Below are 21,186 nucleotides of genomic sequence, written 5' to 3' on the forward strand. Positions count from 1 at the left end.
CGCCATCGCCACCAGCAGTGTGGGTGGTCCCAGGTCAGGGCCATCGCCACCAGCGGTGTGGGTGGTCCCAGGTCAGGGCCATCGCCACCAGCGGTGTGGGTGGTCCCAGGTCAGGGCCTGCTGCCTACAGTCCTTGAGTTGGTGTAAAGAACCCTTTTCACGGTGAGGTACCGTGGGCAAAGGGTTACCCAGGAGTGACCCTGGAGTGGCAGAGCCTCTTGACCGTCAGCCAGGGGGAAGGGGCGGCCCTGCCGGGGGTCCTGTAGTCCAGTGTGCTGGCACGCTGTGCTGTGCTGGCACGGGCGACCCCAGGGGTCCAGGGCTGTGCTGGGTCTGCGGCCCGGCCGGGGCCTCTGAGGTCCCCTTGGACTTTGTTAGGCTTGGTTGGCAGCTCTGTGCATTGGTGTGGTGCTGCCAGGCTGAGAGCCTAGACGTTCCTTTATCCTGCTGGAGCAGGGGCCTGGGGGACAGGAAGGCATGGCTGTTCACGCTGTGCCCTGCCCCCGGACATAGGCTAGCCGCAGGGACGTCCCTTTTGATTCTCTGTTCTCATTTCCAAGACAGCGTCTGGCACCGTGGTTATGTGGGGAGGCCGGAGGCCAGGCACCCCCAGTGGGCCTCCTCTGAGGAGGGAGTGGGGATGAGCGGGGAGGGCTGTGAGTGGACCCTTATCCCCTGGGAAAGGGGAGGCAAATGTTCTTTAACAGAGGAATGGCAGCACCCCCTCAGCTGACACACTGACCCTGACAAGTTGGTCAGTTGCTGCAGGACTGAGTGTGCTGACATCTGTGGCCTGGCAGGTCCTGAGTGTGCAAAAACGGGGTCTGCGTTCGTTTAGCACCATAACCTCGAATTGCTGTCCCTTTCCTCTGGAACTCAATTCCTCGAGCTCCGTACACACTGTGCCAGCCCAGGCTCCACAGGGAGGCGCTGAGAGCAGGGCGTGCTTTCCCCTGCCCGGAGCCTTCGGGGCCGGGAGGTTGTTGTGGCAGGCTGTGCCAGCCTGGCAGGCACCAGCCACACGAGGACCGCCACACGGCGGTGGAGCAACCCCATGTTTCTGTTTTTGAAAATGACATCGTATTCGTAGTGTTGGTCCAACGCCACACGTACAGACCCCTCCTCGAGCACCTGGGCCCCGGGGCCTTGGCCCGGACGCTCAGCGTGTCACGAGCTGCCCACGGCCCCCAGCGCACCAGCAGACCTACAGGCATTGTCCTCCTTCTTTTCTGGAGTCAAGGCCCATGTTGTAGCCCAGGCGGCCTTGAACCTGCTGCCCTCCTGCCTCAGTCGCTCTCCCCAGAAAGAGCTGGCCGCAGGCATGCAGAAAACACGGTCGGAGTGGTGTTTGAGGATGGGCGCAGACTGCGCTGTCCAGAAAGAGTTCTTCCCTTGAGCCCCGAGAGACTGCACCTCCTCCCCCTGTAGACAGAGACACAGTGCTCCTCCCCCTGTAGAGAGACACAGTGCTCCTCCTCCTCCTGTAGACACAGACAGTGCTCCTCCTCCTCTGCACACACAGACAATGCTCCTCCTCCTCCCCCCCTCTGCACACACAGGCAGAGCCCCTCCTCCTCCTCCTCCTCCTCCTCCTCCTCCTCCTCCTCCTCCCCCCCTCTGCACACACAGGCAGAGCCCCTCCTCCTCCTCCTCCTCCTCCTCCTCCTCCTCCTCCTCCCCCCCTCTACACACACAGGCAGAGCCCCTCCTCCCCCTCCTCCTCCTCCTCCTCCTCCTCCTCCCCTCTGCACACACAGGACCCCCTCCTGACCTGCTCTCTATGGTGCTTTGCAGCGGGCGGCTCCTACTACATGATCTCCCGGTCTCTGGGCCCCGAGTTTGGCGGGGCTGTGGGCCTGTGCTTCTACCTGGGCACCACTTTCGCAGGGGCCATGTACATCCTGGGGACCATCGAGATCTTCCTCGTGAGTGAGCGGGGCTCCGGGCAGGAACCTCCTCCCCCGTCCTCCCCGATCCTCCCCGCTCTCCTGCCCTGCCCAGTGCGCTGGTGGTGTCCAGGTGTAGGGGAGGGTGGGGCGCCGGTCGGGGCCGCGGGGCTCCCCTGAGCCGGTCTTGTCCCTGCAGACCTACATCTCCCCGAGCGCGGCCCTCTTCCAGGCCGAGGCGGCGGGCGGGGAGGGGGCCGCCATGCTGCACAACATGCGGGTGTACGGCAGCTGCACCCTGGCGCTCATGGCCGTGGTGGTCTTCGTGGGTGTGAAGTACGTCAACAAGCTGGCCCTGGTCTTCCTGGCCTGCGTGGTGCTCTCCATCCTGGCCATCTACGCCGGCGTCATCAAGACGGCCTTCGCCCCGCCCGACGTCCCGTGAGTCTCAGGGTGCTGGGGGTCTGCCTGTCCTCCCTTCCGCCCTCCCCTCCGGGGCCTCTCCTCCTCTCCATCCTCCCCTCCCCTCCCTCTTGCCCTTGGTCCTCCCCTCCATCCTCCCTTCCAGGGCTTCTCCTCCTCTCCATCCCCCCTCCCCTCCATCTTCCCCTCCCCCTCCAGGACCTCCCCTCCTCTCCATCCTCCCCTCCATCCTCCCCTCCCCTCCATCTTCCCCTCCCCCTCCAGGGCCTCGCCTCCTCTCCATCCTCCCCTCCATCCTCCCCTCCCCTCCATCTTCCCCTCCCCCTCCAGGGCCTCGCCTCCTCTCCATCCTCCCCTCCATCCTCCCCTCCCCTCCATCTTCCCCTCCCCCTCCAGGGCCTCGCCTCCTCTCCATCCTCCCCTCCATCCTCCCCTCCCCTCCATCTTCCCCTCCCCCTCCAGGGCCTCGCCTCCTCTCCATCCTCCCCTCCCCTGGGGCCTCTCCTCTCCATCCTCCCCTCTCCTCTGTCTTCCCCTCCCCCTCCAGGGCCTCTCCTCCTCTCCATCCTCCCCTCCAGGGCCTCTCCTCCTCTTCATCCTCCCCTCCCATCCCTGTTCCCCTTGGTCCTCCCCTCCATCCTCCCAGGGTTTCTCCTCCCCTCTATCCTCCCCTCCCGGGCCTCTCTTCCTCTCCATCTTCCCTTTGTCCTCCCTTCCGGGGCCTCTCCTTCCCTCCATCTCCCCTCCATTGCCTCTCTTCCCCTCCGTCCTCCCCTCTGGGGCCTCTCCTCCCCTCTGTCTTCCACTCCGTCCTCCCCCCCCACACCCAGGGCCTCTCCTTCCCTCCATCCTCCCCCCCAGGGCCTCTCCTTCCCTCCATCCTCCCCCCCTGGGCCTCTCCTTCCCTCCATCCTCCCCCCCAGGGCCTCTCCTTCCCTCCATCCTCCCCCCAGGGCCTCTCCTTCCCTCCATCCTCCCCCCGTGGGCCTCTCCTTCCCTCCATCCTCCCCCCAGGGCCTCTCCTTCCCTCCATCCTACCCCCCAGGGCCTCTCCTTCCCTCCATCCTCCCCTCCTGGGCCTCTCCTCCCCCCCCTCCTCCCCTCTGGTGGAGGGGCTGTGTGGGGTCCCCTGGGTGGCTCTCCTCCCCACCTCTCCCTCGAGGAGTGTTTCTGAGGACTGTGGACTGGGGGTGGTGTCGGTGCTCTGGAGCAGGGCTGAGTGCGTCTGTGTGGGGGCTCAGGTGGCCAAGCTCCAGAGAGGCCTGCTCCCTCCTTCCTTGGCTCATCTCTCCATCCCCACGGAAGCTCCTCACGTGGGTTCTGTGGTTGAGAGGGCAGGCGCTGCTCTCAGTGGGCCAGTGGATCAGAGAGGAGCCTGGACCCCATGGCGGACTGGGCAGGTGGTGTTGGAGGGCTTGTGGCTGGGTCAGCGCTGAGATGTGTTGGACAGGGCTAAGCCTTGAGCTCCTCTGGTTCTGGTTCACACGTAGAGAAATATTCTCGCCCTACGACAGCCTCTCCTCCCTGCAAAAGCTGTGGGCAGTGAGGTGGCAGTGGTGGCTGCAGGGCTGCGGGCGGGCCTCCTGCAGCTGCAGGCTCTGGCTTGGGGCTGGCTCCGGGTACAGGGCTGCGGGCGGGCCTCCTGCAGCTGCAGGCTCTGGCTTGGGGCTGGCTCCGGGTGCAGGGGGGCCATCAGAGCCGCTGGGAATCTGAGCTGCTGCGGTGAGGTGAGCACTGTCCCTGCTGCAGGGTCTGTCTGCTGAGGTCACTGCCCTTGCTGCAGGGTCTGTCTGCTGGGGAACCGTACGCTATCCAGACGCCACTTCGGCGATGCCTGTGCCAAGGTGCATGTGGTCAGCAACGGGACGGTGGCCACCGCCCTCTGGGGCCTCTTCTGCAATGGCACCGGCTCCAGAGCCACCTGTGACGAGTACTTTGTGCAGAACAACGTCACTGAAATACAGGGCATCCCTGGCGTGGCCAGTGGCGTCTTCCTGGGTGAGTACAGCCAGGCCTCTGCCGGGGATGGCTGGGGCGCTGCCCTGCCAGGGACTGTGTCTGAGGCCACTCGAGGCCTTGGCTAAGTCGGGGGCTCCTGACCAGCTGCACCTGAGGCTGGGCTCACCCTCCCTGGCATTGCCAGCTGGCCAGGGGGCGGCCTGTCTGCCCACATGACCCGAGTCCTGGACACGGGTTCCAGGTCAGCCAGCTGTTTCAGAGCCCAGCTGTGTAGGTGTGAAGAGGGACGGTGACCCTCAGATCGGGGCTGGCCTCATACTCCTGGGATGAGGAAGGGTAGCTCTCGCCGCCCTGAACTTTAGCTCTGGGGGACTGGAGTGCTTGCTCCCTGGTCTTAGTCCCCTGTGTCTGCAGGGGCATGGTGTGGGTGGCCGAGCACTGTGTCCAGCTTGTACAGGCAGGAAGAGGGCAGGCACCTGACCCCCGCTGGATGAGATGGCTGGAGAAGGTGGCCCCAGAGTCTCTTGGGTGGGGGGGCCACGGGGTAGCCTGTGCAAAGGTCCTGAAGCTCGTCCGCAGCCGTGCGAGGCTGGGCCTCGTGGACTCCAGGACCCTGGTGGCTGCAGTACACGGGTCCTTTAGGCCGGAACCTCCCACAGAGGTTGGGAAGCAGCTTCTCAGAGGCCTCTGAGCCACGGGAGAAGAGCAAGCCATCTTGATTTCAGAATTCCTTGAAGAAGCTTCTTGTGTGGCCTGTTCTCCCCACAGATAACCTGTGGGGCACCTACTCAGACAAGGGGGCGTTTGTGGAGAAGAAGGGCATGCCTTCCGTGCCCGTCGCTGAGGAGGGCCTGCCCCGGGGGCCGCCCTATGTCCTCACCGACCTCATGACCTACTTTACCCTGCTGGTCGGCATCTACTTCCCCTCCGTGACTGGTGAGCTCTTCTCCCTGCTGTCCCTGTCGGTCCCCCTGGTCTGTGTGTCTGGTGTTCGCATCTAGTTCCGTCTCCCTCCCGTCTTGGTCTTCGTGTCTCGCACGACCTCTGTCTCCTCTGCTGCAGGGGTGGCTCTTCCCGTGGGCTGCCCCCGTCACGTGGGGCTGTGCGGGGCCCTGGTGCGCCTGGCATTGTTGGTGCTTTGGTCTGTTCTGCAGGTATCATGGCAGGATCGAACCGCTCCGGGGACCTCAAGGACGCCCAGAAGTCCATCCCCTCGGGCACCATCCTGGCCATCGTCACCACGTCTTTTATTTGTATCCTTGGAGGCTGGGGTCCCGCGCTTCAGTCCGTGCAAGTCCGTGCTTGCTGTGTGTCTTCCTGTGTGTCGGGCCGGCTGCTCGTGGTATGAGAGCGCGGGGTGCGGCCGGGCACCCACTCGGGCTCCTGGCAGTTGGATGTGTGGCGATGTGTCATGCGTTAGACCTGAGCCACGATCCTGCCGTGGCAGTTGACATATAGCACTAACAACAGCCACCCGTGTGGCAGACCCTCGCCACCATCTCTTAGGAAGCTGAGACTGCAGGGGGCCTCGGGCCAGTTCAGCGAGCTGCTCCGCCTGGCGTCAAGCCGCCGGCCGCCTGAGGCCCCGGCTGCAGCCAGTGCAGGTGAGTGGAGATGTGGGGAGGTGCTCCAGGGAGGTGGGGTTGAGATAAGAGGGGGCGCCGGGCCCCCGAGGACTGCAGGTGAGCTGTGGTGTGGGAAGTCGGCACGGGCTCGGTCTAGGCACTGCTAGAGGACGAGACCACTGGCCCTGGGACACGTCCACCCGGAGGCTTCCCCAGGCAGCCCTTCATCCAAGACAGACTGTGCCTTGACTCGCCCTCCAGACCTCTCCTGCATCGTGCTGTTTGGGGCCTGCATCGAAGGAGTGGTGCTGCGAGACAAGTACGTGTGCCCCTCCGTGCACGGTGCAGGCTGGCCGGGCTGTGACCCCAGGGCCACCGTGCCTGAGGACGCGTTCACATTTGGAGTCACAATCACTCGGAGACGTGAGCTGAATGCTCAGGGATCAGACTGCCATTTGCCTGACCCAGGGCACCAGGTGTCACACACACACACACGGTGTCACACACACACCCCAGGTGTCACACACACACACACACACACACACACATACCCGGTATCACACACACACCCCAGGTGTCACACACACACACACACACATACACATACCAGGTGTCACACATACACACACCAGGTGTCACACACACCCAGTGTCACACACACACCCCAGGTGTCACACACCCCCCCCCACATACCAGGTGTCACACACACACACACCCCAGGTGTCACACACACACACACACCCGGTGTCACACACACACCCCAGGTGTCACACACACACACACACACACACACACACACACACACACACGGTGTCACACACACCCCCCAGGTGTCACTCATACACACACACACACACACCCAGGTGTCACACACACACACACACACACCCGGTGTCACACACACACCCCAGGTGTCACTCACACACACACACACACACACACACACACACGCCCGTCCTGGAGCCCGGGACACCGACCAGAGCCGATGTCTGGGGTGGCCGGTGGCGGGGAAGGGCCCGGTGGGGCCTCTGCTGCCGTGGCAGGGAGCTCTTTTCATCACGTCCTCGGCTCTGAGGGGCCTGGGCGCCCCCTGGTGAGGACATCTGAGCTTTGGGGCCTGTGGACATCCTCCACCAAGGCACAGGCGGAGACCCTCCTGGGGCCGGACCAGGGCTTTCTGCTGATCAACCCGGCAGGGCTGAGGCAGGCAGAGCCTCTGGTCCTGTGCCTTGCCTTCCTTTCCCTTGGCCCAGGGGTTTGCACTGGAAACAAAGACAGTTCCCCCAGTCTCGACTGCTGACTGCGCCTCCCCCCTTCAGGTTTGGGGAAGCCCTGCAGGGAAACCTGGTCATTGGCATGCTGGCCTGGCCCTCTCCCTGGGTCATTGTCATCGGCTCGTTCTTCTCCACCTGTGGCGCTGGACTGCAGAGTCTGACGGGGGCACCCCGCCTCCTGCAGGCCATTGCGCGGGATGGCATCGTCCCTTTCCTGCAGGTGAGCTCTCCGCTCTGACGCAGTCTGCCAGGCTTGCCGCTGTGTGAGGCTGACCCGCCCTCGGCAGCTCTCACCATTCTCTCGGTGTTCCGTGTGCTTTCTGTGGTAACTGTCTTATTTCTTCTCTGCCAGCCTCCTCCATCTGAATGGTCCTTAAACCTTCAGGTTATCCCCTCTATTCCTGTGATTTGTAGGTTTGGTCTTTTGATCGTGGCCCAGAAGCCTTGTAAATTCCAATAGTATTGACTTAATGGCTTATAGAATGTCTTTAATGGTCTAATTCTTCTACTCTGTCTCTGTTCTCTGATACCCTCTTTTTAACTTGTTCTTTGTACTACCTACCTAGGTCTTTGAGTTTTTAATTACCTCTTCTGTTTTTTGGTCCCGGCCCAAGATAATTTTTTTTTTAATATTAAAAATGAAGAGCTTAGAGGCCGGGAGTTTGGCCTAGTGGTAGAGTGCTTGCCTAGCATGCACAAAGACCCCGGTTCAATTCCTCGGTACCACATACATAGAAAAAAGCCAGAATCAGTGCTGTAGCTCAAGTGGTAGAAAGCCCGAGCCTTGAGAAAGTCCAAGGACAGTGCTCAGGCCCTGAGCTCAAGCCCAGGACTGGCACATAAATAAATAAATAAACATAAATGCAAAAAAAAATTATCTCAGTAAAGCAGAATTTACTTTTGTGAAAGAATGCACCATCGGCCAGAAATCTGGCAGGCAAGCCCACAGGAAGGGACGGCTTGTTCCTGCTTATCCCTAATGCATAGGCTCTGCCCCTCCTCACACAATGGTCGAGATCAAGTTCAAAGATGTATTTATATAAATACATTAAAAGATTGTGAAATAAGATTAACTACACAAGTAACCTCAAAACATACCTGCACTCTCTGCCATTTCTTGAACAACCTGAGGGGCATCTTCTGCGGTGTGCCTTAATTCCATCTTGGAAAAACCAGTGAAGGGAATACCTTGTACTTCAAAAATACATCCTGATCCAAAAGTCTTTCCTCCGCTTCTTCTGTGCTATTGGCAGAATGACCAGGCGCCCAGCCACTAGGCTAGAACTTTAGAGCAATCCACCTTGATAGAAAGACAGTTGTTCTCACAGCTTATTCACAGATTTTGTCATCTCACTGAAATGTCACACTGGGGCCTCCAGTCTCCTTTCAGCTGGGGATAACTCAGAGGTTGCCCAAGGCTCGGGAAAAACCCTGGATTCCAGTGCTCAGGCTCCCGAGTGCAGACGTGTCTGCTCAGAGTGGAAGAGCTGCCGCCACTCATAAACCACACCTCTACTGTGGCAATCTCTAATCAAGACTCATCCTGGCGACTGTCCAGTCTGCCCCAGAAGCATCCGGAACAAAGACTTGCCTCTGCCATCAGTGAACATAGAGGCTCTTGTCATGGCGCCGTCCCCCTCCCCTGTCCTGGTGCCTGTGTGCTCTTGTCATGGAGCCTCCTTCCCAACTCCCCACCCCGTGCAGGCTTGGCCCTGCTGCTCTCCCACTGCTGGCTTGATTGCTTCGTGTTATCTGCCTTCCCGTGACCTCCATGGTGGCTGGCTTTTCTTCTTCCTCTTGTTAACTCTTCAGAATCTAGTCTCTGAGCCCTCAGCTCAGATGAATGAAGGCTGCCCTTCTGGAGAGGAGGAGACCCAGGGAGGCCCAGTCGGGTGTATGAGAGCCCTGGTGGACCCTGGTGTGAGGGCCCTGCTGGGCTTGGGCCTGAGGATGGGGGAGTTGGCAGTAGGGTCAGGCTGTGTAGGCCCATGTAGGCCTATGTGGGTCTGGGGGAGGAGGGGCTGTGTAGACATATGTGGCCCTGGGCTGTGGGGGTGGGCTGTGTGTGGAGGGGCGAAGAGATATGTGGGTCTGGGCGATGTGGGGCGGTGTAGACATATGTGGGGGTGGGGTGGCCCAGGCATGGCAGGTGAAGGGTAGGGGTGGGGTGGCCCAGGCATGGCAGGTGAAGGGTGGGGGTGGGGTGGCCCAGGCATGGCAGGTGAAGGGTGGGGGTGGGTGGCCCAGGCATGGCAGGTGAAGGCCCTCCTGAGACACAGCGCACCGAGCTCACATTCCTCCTGGGTGGGCCGTGTCCCAGGTCAGGGCCTGCAGGTGTAGATGGGCTCCTTTGTTGCTCCCGTGTCTGTGGCGGGCCGTGGAGCTGGGTGGGGGCAGAGGCGGCCCCTGCACTGGGAGTCCCTTCTGTTCCCGATCCTCCTTCGTGGGTGTCACTGGTTGTGAGCAGGGGCCTGGGTCCCGGCTTCCTCTTCTGGTGCGAGGCTTTCTGGGCTGTCCTTGGTGTGGCTGCTCTAGCAGGACCCCTGGCCAGGTGCTTCCACAGCAGAGGTTTATCTTCTCCACTTCTGCAAAGTGAAGTCTCAGACTGCGGTGCTGCAGGCTGGCTCCCCTGAGCCTGCTGGTGCCATCCTTGGGTTTTCCTCCTGGTTCTGTCCGTGTGCGGCCCAGGGACGGGGCGTGCACAGAAGCGGGGTTCTGTTGCCTCACATCAGACTCTTCTGGGCGGCGTTGGTCAGGCAGCTCCCTACCTCTGGGGACCCCCGCCCTGCCCCAGCTCCCACTTCCCTCCATCCTGCAGGTGTTTGGCCACGGGAAGGCCAATGGGGAGCCCACGTGGGCCCTTCTGCTCACTGCACTCATCTGCGAGAGCGGCATCCTCATCGCCTCCCTGGACGCCGTGGCCCCCATCCTCTCCATGTGAGTGCCGGGAGCCAGGCTGCGGGCGGAGCAGGAACGGAGAGGACAGGGCCACCATTGTCATTCCCCTGGGGAGGGAGGGGACCAGTGAACATACGGAGCAGGTCGCTTACCCAAGACCAGGAGAAGCTGATGTGGCTGGGCAAACGGCTGGCCACACTTGGGTCTGTGCAGCATGTGGTCATTTGTGGCAGGCCCAAGACGGGCCCACCGTGTAGAGCCAGTCTGGAGGGACAGGGAGACCCTGTAGAGGAGACCGTGGTGTGGACAGGGCCGGGTGGTGAATGGGTGCGGCCAGGGCAGCAGGGGAGGGACACTCTGTGACTCGGTGGTCTCACGTGGCTCTCACGTGGCCCATCCTGCCACAGGTTCTTCCTCATGTGCTACATGTTTGTGAACCTGGCCTGCGCGGTTCAGACTCTGTTGCGCACACCCAACTGGCGTCCACGCTTCAAGTACTACCACTGGTAAGGCCACGTGGTGCTGGCAATTGGGTGGGGCGGGGGCCGGGATACCAGCCGTTGTCGTCAGGGCCTCACGCCCCAGGCTGCACCCATGAGGCCCGAGCGCGGGCAGGGTACCCGGTCACAGGTCCCGTAGCTCTCAGCCCGCAGGGCCGAGTGAGTACAGTGCACGCCTGAGCGTGTTGGTGGGGCGGGGCTGAGGTGCTGGCTGTGCCGTGCTGCTCTGAGCCCCGCGCCCCTCAGGACCCTGTCCTTCCTCGGCATGAGCCTGTGCCTCGCCCTCATGTTCATCTGCTCCTGGTACTACGCGCTCTTCGCCATGCTCATTGCCGGCTGCATCTACAAGTACATCGAGTACCGAGGGTGAGTGCAGAGGGCCCCGGCAGAGGCCTGGCCGCGCTGGGGCACCCAGCAAGGTCAGCCCCCAAAGTGGACTTGAGAGTTGAGGGCCACAGACGGCCGAGACGTATTAACACGTGTATGGACATTTGCATGCCACAGAACCCTGCTCTCTACTTTCCCAGAGTCCTCTACCTGCTTGTCCCAGGGCAGAGTCCCCTCTGTGGCGATGCCCCGGGGGGTGAGGCCGGCCTGGCCGCTCCCTCCTTGGGGTCTGAGCTCTCCACCAGCTCTGTCTGAGATCCCAACTTTTCATGGCACCGTGTCCGTCCCTGAATCGCCCCTCTGTCCACAGTGGCCCTGGGGGTCAGTCCTCAGCCAGAGGACACGCCCCTGTCCTGGGTCTGTGGAAACCCCTGAGCACCTGTGTGGCTGGACTCGGTGGTAACGTCTGCCTCTGCCCCACAGTGCCGAGAAAGAGTGGGGCGACGGCATCAGGGGCCTATCGTTGAACGCCGCCCGCTACGCCCTGCTGCGTGTAGAGCACGGCCCCCCACACACCAAGAATTGGAGGTCAGTGTCCAGACACAGCCAGAGGTGAGGTGGCCCGGTGGGAAGCACTGGCCTCCAGCGGAGCCTTCAGTCTCCAGGCTGTGGGGCCCTGACAGGCCCGGGGGCCGTGTGGTGAAGGGTCGCTGGAGGCAGCAGGCCCCTGCCCCACCTGCAGGCTGCTCCGGTCTGCTCAGAGCACTTTGAGTGGTGCAGGCACTGGAGCCTCAGACTCAAGGCCCGGGCCACTCGGGGTCTGGCCTGACTCACCCGGTGTCCCTGTTGTGTCTCTGCCAGGCCCCAGCTGCTGGTGATGCTGAACCTGGACGGGGAGCAGTGCGTGAAGCACCCCCGCCTGCTGTCCTTCACCTCTCAGCTGAAGGCCGGCAAGGGTCTGACCATCGTGGGCTCCGTGCTGGAAGGCACCTACCTGGACAAGCAAGCCGAAGCACAGCGGGCAGAGGAGGTGGGCCACAGGGCTCGGGGTGGAGTGAGGAGGACAGCGCTGTGACACGTGTGGGCAGCACTGTGACACGTGTGGACAGGACAGCGCTGTGACACGTGTGGGCAGGACAGCGCTGTGACACCTGTGGGCAGGACAGCGCTGTGACACCTGTGGGCAGGACAGCGCTGTGACACGTGTGGGCAGGACAGCGCTGTGACACGTGTGGACAGGACAGCGCTGTGACACGTGTGGGCAGCGCTGTGACACGTGTGGACAGGACAGCGCTGTGACACGTGTGGGCAGCACTGTGACATGTGTGGACAGGACAGCACTGTGACACATGTGGGCGGCATACTGTGAGCCCTTTCTCTCTGTGTGGCCCCCAGCCAGGCTCTGACATGTAGGTCTACCATACTGAGTTGTCCTCCATGCTGGAGGGGTGGCTACGTGCAGGGTGAAGCCTTCCTCTCCCTGTAATCGGGAAGGGGTGGACGTGGCCACAGCCCTCGGAGCTGTCTAGAGCCTCACAGCCTGGCACAACAGACACTGATGGGTGTTGTCAGCATTAGCACCTGTGATGGGGGCAGGGGGAGAGCCACAGGCCCGAGCCCTCTTCTTCCGGCTCTGGGTCCCCAGATGTCTCTGGGCCAGTGGCTGTGTCGCTCTATGGCCTCCATCCCCATACCGTGTCTTCTTCTGTCTGGAAGCTCAGCCTTTCTCACCGGCACGCTCGTTACAGCACTCGCGCTATCTGCACGACCGAGGCCGTGTGCTCCGGCCGTCGGGCCAGGCCACATAGGTGCCTCTCAGGGCTCACAGCCTGCTCCACACCATTCCCCGCTCACAGCGCCTCATGTGTGAGATGCACCCCTACCACGCCGCAGAGTGCCAGCCCACCAGCGTCCCTGGGCCAGTCCCGCCTCACACGCATCCACCCTGAGCTAGGCGCTGGTGGGATCCAACAGGGCCCACTCTCACAGGGCCTCCTCTGTGCAGACCCCAGGCTCGCGGAAATAAGGTGTCTGTGTGCCCACGGCAATGGCAGCATGTGCCTGCTCCGAAAGGGAGAACCAGAGTTCACTGCCCATACACACGGGAAACCCAGCAGGGCAGCTGTCCTTCACGGCAGAGGCCTTGTCAGCCAGCCAGACCTGGGAACCCGGCTGTCAGAAAAGGCCAGCGTCCCCTGCCGTGGCTCCTGTGTGGCCAGCGTCCCCTGCCGTGGCTCCTGTGTGGCCAGCGTCCCCTGCCGTGGCTCCTGTGTGGCCAGCGTCCCCTGCCGTGGCTCCTGTGTGGCCAGTGTTCCCTTAGAACCTGACTGGTCAGCAGGGGTGCTGCCCTGGCAGCCATGAGGGAGGGAGGGAGGCCGCGCGTTATCTCTGGCTTATCTAGTACTTCCTGGAACCTTCACAGGCAAGGAGGGCTTGTGGCGGCTGTATTTTCACTTTTCAAGTGAAGCAACACCTGGCCCGAATGTCCAGGAGCCCAGTGAGTGTGTGAGGACAGAGATGGCCGTGCACAGCCCCTGGCATCTTGTGCCCTAGGGTGGATCTGCGCATCTCCTGCACCGGCTCTGCTCCTCTCAGCTCCTGGCCCCGCAGCCCTGCGCCTCCCCTTCCCCCAGCACACCGCGCTCGGGTGCCCGCGGGACCCTCCCGCCATTCTTGCCAGGCACTGACTCTGCCCCTGTCCTGCAGAACATCCGGTCTCTGATGGGTGCAGAAAAGACCAAAGGCTTCTGCCAGCTGGTCGTGTCCTCAAATCTGCGGGATGGCACGTCCCACCTGATCCAGTCAGCCGGCCTTGGGGGCATGAAACACAACACGGTGCTCATGGCCTGGCCCGAGTCCTGGAGGCAGGCAGACAACCCTTTCTCCTGGAAGAACTTCGTTGGTGGGTATAGGGGGAGTTTGTGGGTGTCGTGCGTCGTGCCTGTGTGTTGTTCTAGGCAGGGCCATCTTCAGAGTATGTCCAGGGCTTGAGCAGCCCTGCACAAGCTGCCACTAGACAGACACATGTCCCCTTGAAAGGGTGCAGCCCGCCCTCTTCTCCCCTGGTGCTCTGCCTTTTGGGGGAAGGAGATGTGACCTGCCAGGCCCGAGTGTGGGGGAGCTGGTGACGTGGCCCTCCGTCTTCCTACCCCACGGGAGGGGTCTGGTGTGACCCTGCCCGCCTCTCCGGCTCGCCCTCCACAGACACGGTCCGTGACACCACCGCGGCCCACCAAGCCCTGCTGGTGGCCAAACACATCGACATGTTCCCACAAAACCAGGAGCGCTTCAGCGAGGGGAGCATCGACGTGTGGTGGATTGTCCACGACGGGGGCATGCTCATGCTGCTGCCCTTCCTGCTGCGCCAGCACAAGGTGACGGGGCGGGGGGCCGCCGCAGCGCGCGGGCAGGGGGGGCTGGCCTCGCGCCGACCGCTGGAGCCTCCCTCCCCCAGGTGTGGCGGAAGTGCCGAATGCGCATCTTCACGGTGGCCCAGGTGGACGACAACAGCATCCAGATGAAGAAGGACCTGCAGACGTTTCTGTACCACCTGCGCATCAGCGCGGAGGTGGAGGTGGTGGAGATGGTGAGGGCTCTGATGCTCCGTAGTGCTGGTTCACCAGGGCTGCACGGGCAGTGCAGGGACCCCACGCCCTGGGCTGCACCCTTACTCCTGATCCTCGGGGTCAGAGACAATGCCTGCCCAGGGCAGGCCACCCCTGGGGCAGGGTCTGGGGTCCACTCTGGAGCAGACATGTTGGGGATGTGGGGCAGAGCACACTGTTTACCTGCACGCTTTGGAACTTTTTAGGTTGAGAATGACATTTCCGCATTCACTTATGAAAAAACACTGATGATGGAGCAGAGATCCCAGATGCTGAAGCAGATGCAGCTGTCTAAGACTGAACGGGAGAGAGAGGTGAGTGAGCAGAGACCTGGAGCTCCAGGCCCTCCCAGAACCCAGGCTGTGGTGTCCAAGTTCCAGAATCCAGGCTGTGTGTCTCCAAGACGCGGAACAGGCTGTGTTCAAGAGTGAATGGAGGACCTGGAGCTTAGCCTAGTGGTAGAGTGCTTCCCTAGTATACATGAAGCCCTGAGTCTGATAGAGCAGCGTGTGTGTCTGTGTGTAGACATGGGTGTCCACAATGTTCAGTGTGGATGATGGAGCAGCATGTGTCTGTGTGTACACATAGGTCCCCCAGCGTTCAGTGTGGATGATGGAGCAGCGTGTCTGTGTGTACGCATAGGTCCCCCAGCGTTCAGTGTGGATGATGGAGCAGCATGTGTCTGTGTGTAGGCGTGGGTGTCCACAGCGTTCAGTGTGGATGATGGAGCAGCGTGTCTGTGTGTAGGCGTGGGTGTCCACAGCGTTCAGTGTGGATGATGGAGCAGCGTGTCTGTGTGTAGGCGTGGGTGTCCACAGCGTTCAGTGTGGATGATGGAGCAGCATGTGTCTGTGTGTAGGCGTGGGTGTCCACAGCGTTCGGTGTGGATGATGGAGCAGCGTGTCTGTGTGTAGGCGTGGGTGTCCACAGCGTTCAGTGTGGATGATGGAGCAGCGTGTCTGTGTGTAGGTGTGGGTCCCCCAGCGTTCAGTGCAGCTGCTGATAAGTGTGGTGACCCCTTCTCGTGCAGTGTGACCATGAGAACACCCCTCCTTTGGCAGTGTGGAAGGAGGGGGACTCTGACCTCCCAGGCCCTGTCCCCACTGGGCAGGTCTCACACCATCCTCATGGGTGGGCTGGGTGCCCGGGTGGTTTTGGGCCCGGCCCAGGCCCACGAGACACCCTGTCCTGGGAACTCCATGGCCAGGGTGCCCAGGAGCATACCCGTGAATGGAGAGCCTTCCCGCGCATGCCCGCACTGCCCCGAGGACCCTGTGGCTTCATTTGTGTCACATCCTGTGGCTTCAGGAAGCCCAAGGCCCTGCACCATGGGTCAAGCAAGGTTAACGTGGGGAGATCCTAACCCTTGATGAGAGGGGGAGTGGGGGAGGGGGCAGGGGAGGCCTCAGCTCCACGGCACCATGCACACAGGTGGGTGAACACCAGGTTCTGCTTCCCTGGTGTAGGACATGGGAAGAACGGGCCCAGCAGGGCCGAGGGCACCAAGCCCTCCGCTGCACATCCGTAACTGAACGCGCACAGGAGGCCTGGGGCCCGGCGCCTGGGACCCTGCAGTCCCGGGGGCGTGAGCCGACCCCAGCCGTCACTGGGCTCTCGGGACTGCGTGGCTACATCCCACCCAGCAGGCTCAGGCGCCACGGTGGGCAGGCGCTGCCTGTTGAGCCATGATTCAGGGGGTACCTCCCGCCGCATGGCCTCAGCCTTGACTGCCTCCACTCCCTGTGTCACCTCTAGAGCTCAGAGCAGCCGTGGCCTCTGCCAGCACTCCGTGGTCAGACCTGCTGTGGGTGTCCGCAGTGGGCCTTGTTCAGGTCAGCTGTCCAGACCCGTCCAGAAAGGAGGATGTGGGCACTTTGTGGGAGAGCAAGGAAGGACATTGGCCTTCCGTCTGCAGTGTCCCAGAGTCGCCTTGTGTCGTAGGTGTCCAGCCTGACCCAGGGCCACCCAGGGCTCCTGAGCCTCGGCTGCCGCCTGCTGTGGTGCGAGTCTGGCTGGGTTCATGCCATCGGTGAGGCGGCTGAGCCAGTCAGCGTTGACAGGAAGGTCCCCTGAGGCCAAAGGGTAGGACCCTGCAGTCATCATGGGGTTCTCCCAGGCAGAACTGGCAGTGGTGCAGCAATGAATGAGACCTCTTTCCCATGGCTTGCAGCATTCTCGCACTGTCATCTCCCCGTGGCCGATGACACGCTTACACAGTCCTGTGTTATCTCCCTGTGGCCTATGACACACAATCCTGCGTCATCTCCCCGTGGCCTACAGCACTCTCCCTTCAGTCTGACTGTGTCTCCCCGTGGCCTATAGCACTCTCTAAGTCCTGTGCCGTCTCCCCATGGCTTGTGACACTGCCGCATCAGTCCTCTGTTGTCTCCTTGTGGCTTCCAGCAGTCTTCCACCAGTCCTTGTGTCACTTGCACTGTCCAAGGTCCACGAAGTGGCGTGGTGTTGGGTACCTGTCGTAGTTGAAGGTGGCGTGGTGTTCGATGCCTGTGGTAGCAGGAAGTAGCTCGGTGTTGGATGCCTGTGGTAGCAGGAGGTGGCGTGGTGTTGGATTCCTGTGGTAGCAGGAGGTGGCGTGGTGTTGGGCGCCTGTGGTAGCAGGAGGTGGCGTGGTGTTGGGCGCCTGTGGTAGCAGGAGGTGGTGTGGTGTTGGATTCCTGTGGTAGCAGGAGGTGGCATGGTGTTGGATGCCTGTGGTAGCAGGAGGTGGCGTGGTGTTGGATTCCTGTGGTAGCAGGAGGTGGCGTGGTGTTGGGCGCCTGTGGTAGCAGGAGGTGGCGTGGTGTTGGGCGCCTGTGGTAGCAGGAGGTGGCGTGGTGTTGGATTCCTGTGGTAGCAGGAGGTGGCGTGGTGTTGGATGCCTGTGGTAGCAGGAGGTGGCGTGGTGTTGGAGTCCTGTGGTAGCAGGAGGTGGCGTGGTGTTGGATTCCTGTGGTAGCAGGAGGTGGCATGGTGTTGGATGCCTGTGGTAGCAGGAGGTGGCGTGGTGTTGGGCGCCTGTGGTAGCAGGAGGTGGCGTGGTGTTGGATTCCTGTGGTAGCAGGAGGTGGCGTGGTGTTGGGCGCCTGTGGTAGCAGGAGGTGGCGTGGTGTTGGGCGCCTGTGGTAGCAGGAGGTGGCGTGGTGTTGGATTCCTGTGGTAGCAGGAGGTGGCGTGGTGTTGGATGCCTGTGGTAGCAGGAGGTGGTGTGGTGTTGGGTGCCTATGGTAGCAGGTGGGTGGTCGCTACGTCAGCCTTGTCCTGGCCAGTCTGCTGGCCACACAGCACCAGGCTGTAACGGCCACATTCTGCAGAGTAGGTGCCCTGGCACCTGCCCAGTGCACTCCTACCTCAGGTGACCCCCTCCAGAGGCACGGGGCGGGGGGCACGGGAGGCTCTGCTGGGGACCTGTTGTGTGGAGGGCACAAGGGACCTACATAGGAAGTCACAGCCAAGACTGCAACCAGACTCAGAAGCTGCCCTAGTGGCCTTCACCGTCCATGCCAGGAAGCTTCACTTTCCCTGCACGCAACGTGCTTTTGTGTGCAAGTGTCTGACTGGACTCTGCCCACTGAGGCTTCCTTACCCCCTTTCTGCTCTGGATGGGTGGCTCTGCAGAGGGGACCGAGGCCCTGCTGGTCCTGGGGCTACACGGAGCGCGTAGGGTGTAACTGGCAGGAAAGGCCAGGGGTCGAGGGCCCTAGGAATGGCCTCTTGACCCCAGCCTGCGACTCTGGTCTGGCCTGGCAAGGCACGTGCTTTACCTAATGCCCCCCCTCCCTCAGCCCCCGTGAGCCTGACTGAGCAGACCTCAGCTCAGACACTGCCTGCCTCTCCAGCCTGTCCCCTAGGAGAGGTGTCCTGTCACATAAGCAACACTGCCTGCATCCCCTCGTGTCCACACAGCCCTGGTGCCGCCTCTCTGTGGCATTCTGGGGTGGAAGCTAAGGAGAGATACACACAGGAGCAGAGGGTCCGTGAGGTCCAGGCCCTGGCCAGCTGGTCACCAGGCCCTGGGACTGCGGGCCACGCCGGCCATGCTCCCTGCAGGGTGGTGATACCAAGCCCTGCTCCCCTTGCCAGGCCCAGCTGATCCACGACAGGAACACTGCCTCTCACACCACGGCTGTGGCTAGCACCCGGGCTCCCTCCACCCCAGACAGAGTGCAGATGACGTGGACAAAGGAGAAGCTGGCCGTGGAGAAGCACAGGAGCAAGGACACGGGCACATCTGGGTTCAAAGATCTCTTCAGCCTGAAGCCGTGAGTGTCACTGGGTCCTGGGGGCGTAGAGCCTGGCAGAGCCAGGGACAGGCCCGGGGGGCTGGCGTACCTGAGGTGGGGACAGGCCTGGGGGGCTGGCCTGCCTGCAGTGTGGGGACAGGCCCTGAGGGCTGGCCTGCCTGAGGTGGGGACAGGCCCTGAGGGCTGGCCTGCCTGAGGTGGGGACAGGCCCTGAGAGCTGGCCTGCCTGCAGTGTGGGGACAGGCCCTGAGGGCTGGCCTGCCTGAGGTGGGGACAGGCCCTGAGGGCTGGCCTGCCTGAGGTGGGGACAGGCCCTGAGAGCTGGCCTGCCTGCAGTGTGGGGACAGGCCCTGAGGGCTGGCCTGCCTGAGGTGGGGACAGGCCCTGAGGGCTGGCCTGCCTGAGGTGGGGACAGGCCCTGAGAGCTGGCCTGCCTGCAGTGTGGGGACAGGCCCTGAGGGCTGGCCTGCCTGAGGTGGGGACAGGCCCTGAGGGCTGGCCTGCCTGAGGTGGGGACAGGCCCTGAGGGCTGGCCTGCCTGAGGTGGGGACAGGCCCTGAGAGCTGGCCTGCCTGCAGTGTGGGGACAGGCCCTGAGGGCTGGCCTGCCTGAGGTGGGGACAGGCCCTGAGGGCTGGCCTGCCTGAGGTGGGGACAGGCCCTGAGGGCTGGCCTGCCTGAGGTGGGGACAGGCCCTGAGGGCCCACTGAGGGGCTTTGGGATGGCTCATCAACCAGTAGGCCCGTTAGAATGGGAGCTAGCTCAGGGCTGGCTGTCCTCCTGTTTAGTCCAATGTCTTCAGAGCAGTGCCTGGTCCTGGTGGTGAGCTCTGCATCTTCGAGGCAGACTCGGCTCCCAGTCCTCTCGGGCTGTGCCCCAGGCGTGGTGCTGAGAATACCCAAGGTGGTACCGCTGGTGAGCAGGAGCCGTGGGCAGTGAACGGAGCCCATCCAGCTGACAGAGCTCCTGCTCAGAGGCCTGAGCTCCTGCAGTGGGCTTCCAAGGGGGCAGTGGGACATGTGGCCTTGGGACTAACCACTCTGTTCTTCTCTTCCACGTAGAGAATGGGGAAACCTGTAAGTCCACCTGCATTGCTGAGCTGCCTCTAGCCACGGTTGCAGTGCATGCCTCTGTGTGCAGCCCCGTGCCCTGTGCACGCACAGCTCTGTGCATGGCCTTGTGTGTGTGTGCAGCCCTGCGTGTATGGACCTGTGCACGTGTGCATATGCAGCCCTCTGTGGCACACCCTTGTGTGTGTGGTGACCTGTTTGTCCCGCCCCCTCCACCTGAAGTGGCCCGGGTGTGTACCCAGTGTGACGCTCCAGGGATAACGCCTGCTGGCCCATCTGTCCAGAGCTGCTCTGACAGGGATTACATCCACCCACACCCTGCGGGCACAGCAACCCTGTCCCTCGTCCCTGCCATCTCAAGTAGAAAGGGGTGGGGGTCAGATGTTTACGTCAGCATCTGAGCTCCAAGGCCAGGAGTCCAGGCCAGGGTGTCTCAAGAGCCGTGTAGCTCCTGGGCAGACATGGAGACAGTAGGGCCTGTCTCAGGTCCTTTGTGCATCTGGCTCGCTGTCCCAGTCCTTCTGCCTGTCACCCCTCACGAGGAGTTGGTACCTGGTGACTTTATGATCACACCTAACTCACCAAGAAATCTGGCCCTCTGGGGCTGCATACAGGAGGCCCTGCTCTCTGCTCTTTTCCATAAATCAGAACTGAAAACCCTACGAAGACAAGCCAGGCAGACACGGGGCGCCACGCCCGCGCCCACACGTGTCCGTGGGGCTTGTGGTCAGGGTGGCCGTACGTCTTCAGCATCCCGAGACCCAGAGTCAGCCTGGGCAGGGGGTGTGCTTCCCCTGACAGAGTCCTGGGAAGCGCCCACGGGACGTGTCCCTGTGCTGCGTATGCTGCTAGCGTGCAAGTGTGCTTGTGTGTGCATGCCTGTTACACATACACGGGCTTGTTCGCGGGCTCGTTGGTGAGCATCTGTGTGTTCCTGCCCTCTGTGTCTTGGCCTGTCTTGGGTGGCTCCTCTGCTCTCGGGCTACCACGTGGACACAGCCCTAGACCCTCTGTCTGGAAAATGGGAGTAGATTCAGCCGTCTGTAGGGAACGGGCGGGGTAGCCACTCACACAGCCCTCACGTGGCTTCTGAACCTCAGCGCCGCCAGGCCCACGCCGTGGTTCTGTGCTTCCCCGTCCTGCCTTGTTCCACGTGCAGTTCCAGCGCTGGAGCAGGCACGGGACCACGGCCTTCCCAGGGGCTCGCGGGCTTTTCCCTGTCTTTCTCTTCTGTTCTTTTCTTTCTCTTTCTTTTTTCCTTTTTTTTCTTTCTTTCTTTCTTTCTCTTTATTCCTTTTTCTTTTCTTTTTCGTGCTGGTCCTGGGCACTGTTCCTGAGGTTTTTTTGCTCAAGGCTAGCACTCTCTCTTGAGTCACGGCTCCACTTCAGAATTTTGGAAGTTCATTGGGGCTAAGAGTTTCATGGACTTTCCTGCCCAG

General features: G+C 62.0%; 1 protein-coding gene and 1 long non-coding RNA gene across 2 annotated transcripts in view; both read left to right on the forward strand.

The window, feature by feature from the left end:
* The window catches only part of Slc12a7 (solute carrier family 12 member 7), a 97,358-nt gene that overhangs the window by 73,502 nt on the left and 2,670 nt on the right, over positions 1-21,186 (forward strand). The window contains exons 6-22 of the mRNA XM_090332158.1: positions 1,795-1,925; positions 2,086-2,327; positions 4,093-4,307; positions 5,037-5,204; positions 5,423-5,521; positions 6,095-6,152; positions 7,153-7,327; positions 9,926-10,044; positions 10,413-10,511; positions 10,752-10,871; positions 11,316-11,420; positions 11,694-11,862; positions 13,539-13,734; positions 14,037-14,206; positions 14,287-14,418; positions 14,644-14,751; positions 18,518-18,696. Of these exons, the coding sequence (XP_090188284.1) occupies positions 1,795-1,925; positions 2,086-2,327; positions 4,093-4,307; positions 5,037-5,204; positions 5,423-5,521; positions 6,095-6,152; positions 7,153-7,327; positions 9,926-10,044; positions 10,413-10,511; positions 10,752-10,871; positions 11,316-11,420; positions 11,694-11,862; positions 13,539-13,734; positions 14,037-14,206; positions 14,287-14,418; positions 14,644-14,751; positions 18,518-18,696 (2,485 nt within the window). The remainder of the gene's footprint in view (positions 1-1,794; positions 1,926-2,085; positions 2,328-4,092; positions 4,308-5,036; positions 5,205-5,422; positions 5,522-6,094; positions 6,153-7,152; positions 7,328-9,925; positions 10,045-10,412; positions 10,512-10,751; positions 10,872-11,315; positions 11,421-11,693; positions 11,863-13,538; positions 13,735-14,036; positions 14,207-14,286; positions 14,419-14,643; positions 14,752-18,517; positions 18,697-21,186) is intronic.
* On the forward strand, positions 16,937-17,674 carry LOC150064722 (uncharacterized). The gene is made up of 3 exons (XR_016535287.1): positions 16,937-17,025; positions 17,094-17,501; positions 17,570-17,674. It is a non-coding gene; the product is annotated as an uncharacterized LOC150064722 (long non-coding RNA).

This window comes from Megascapheus bottae, chromosome 4, assembly GCF_031878675.1.
Source record: "Megascapheus bottae isolate mThoBot1 chromosome 4, mThoBot2.hap1, whole genome shotgun sequence".
Classification (NCBI taxonomy): domain Eukaryota; kingdom Metazoa; phylum Chordata; class Mammalia; order Rodentia; family Geomyidae; genus Megascapheus; species Megascapheus bottae.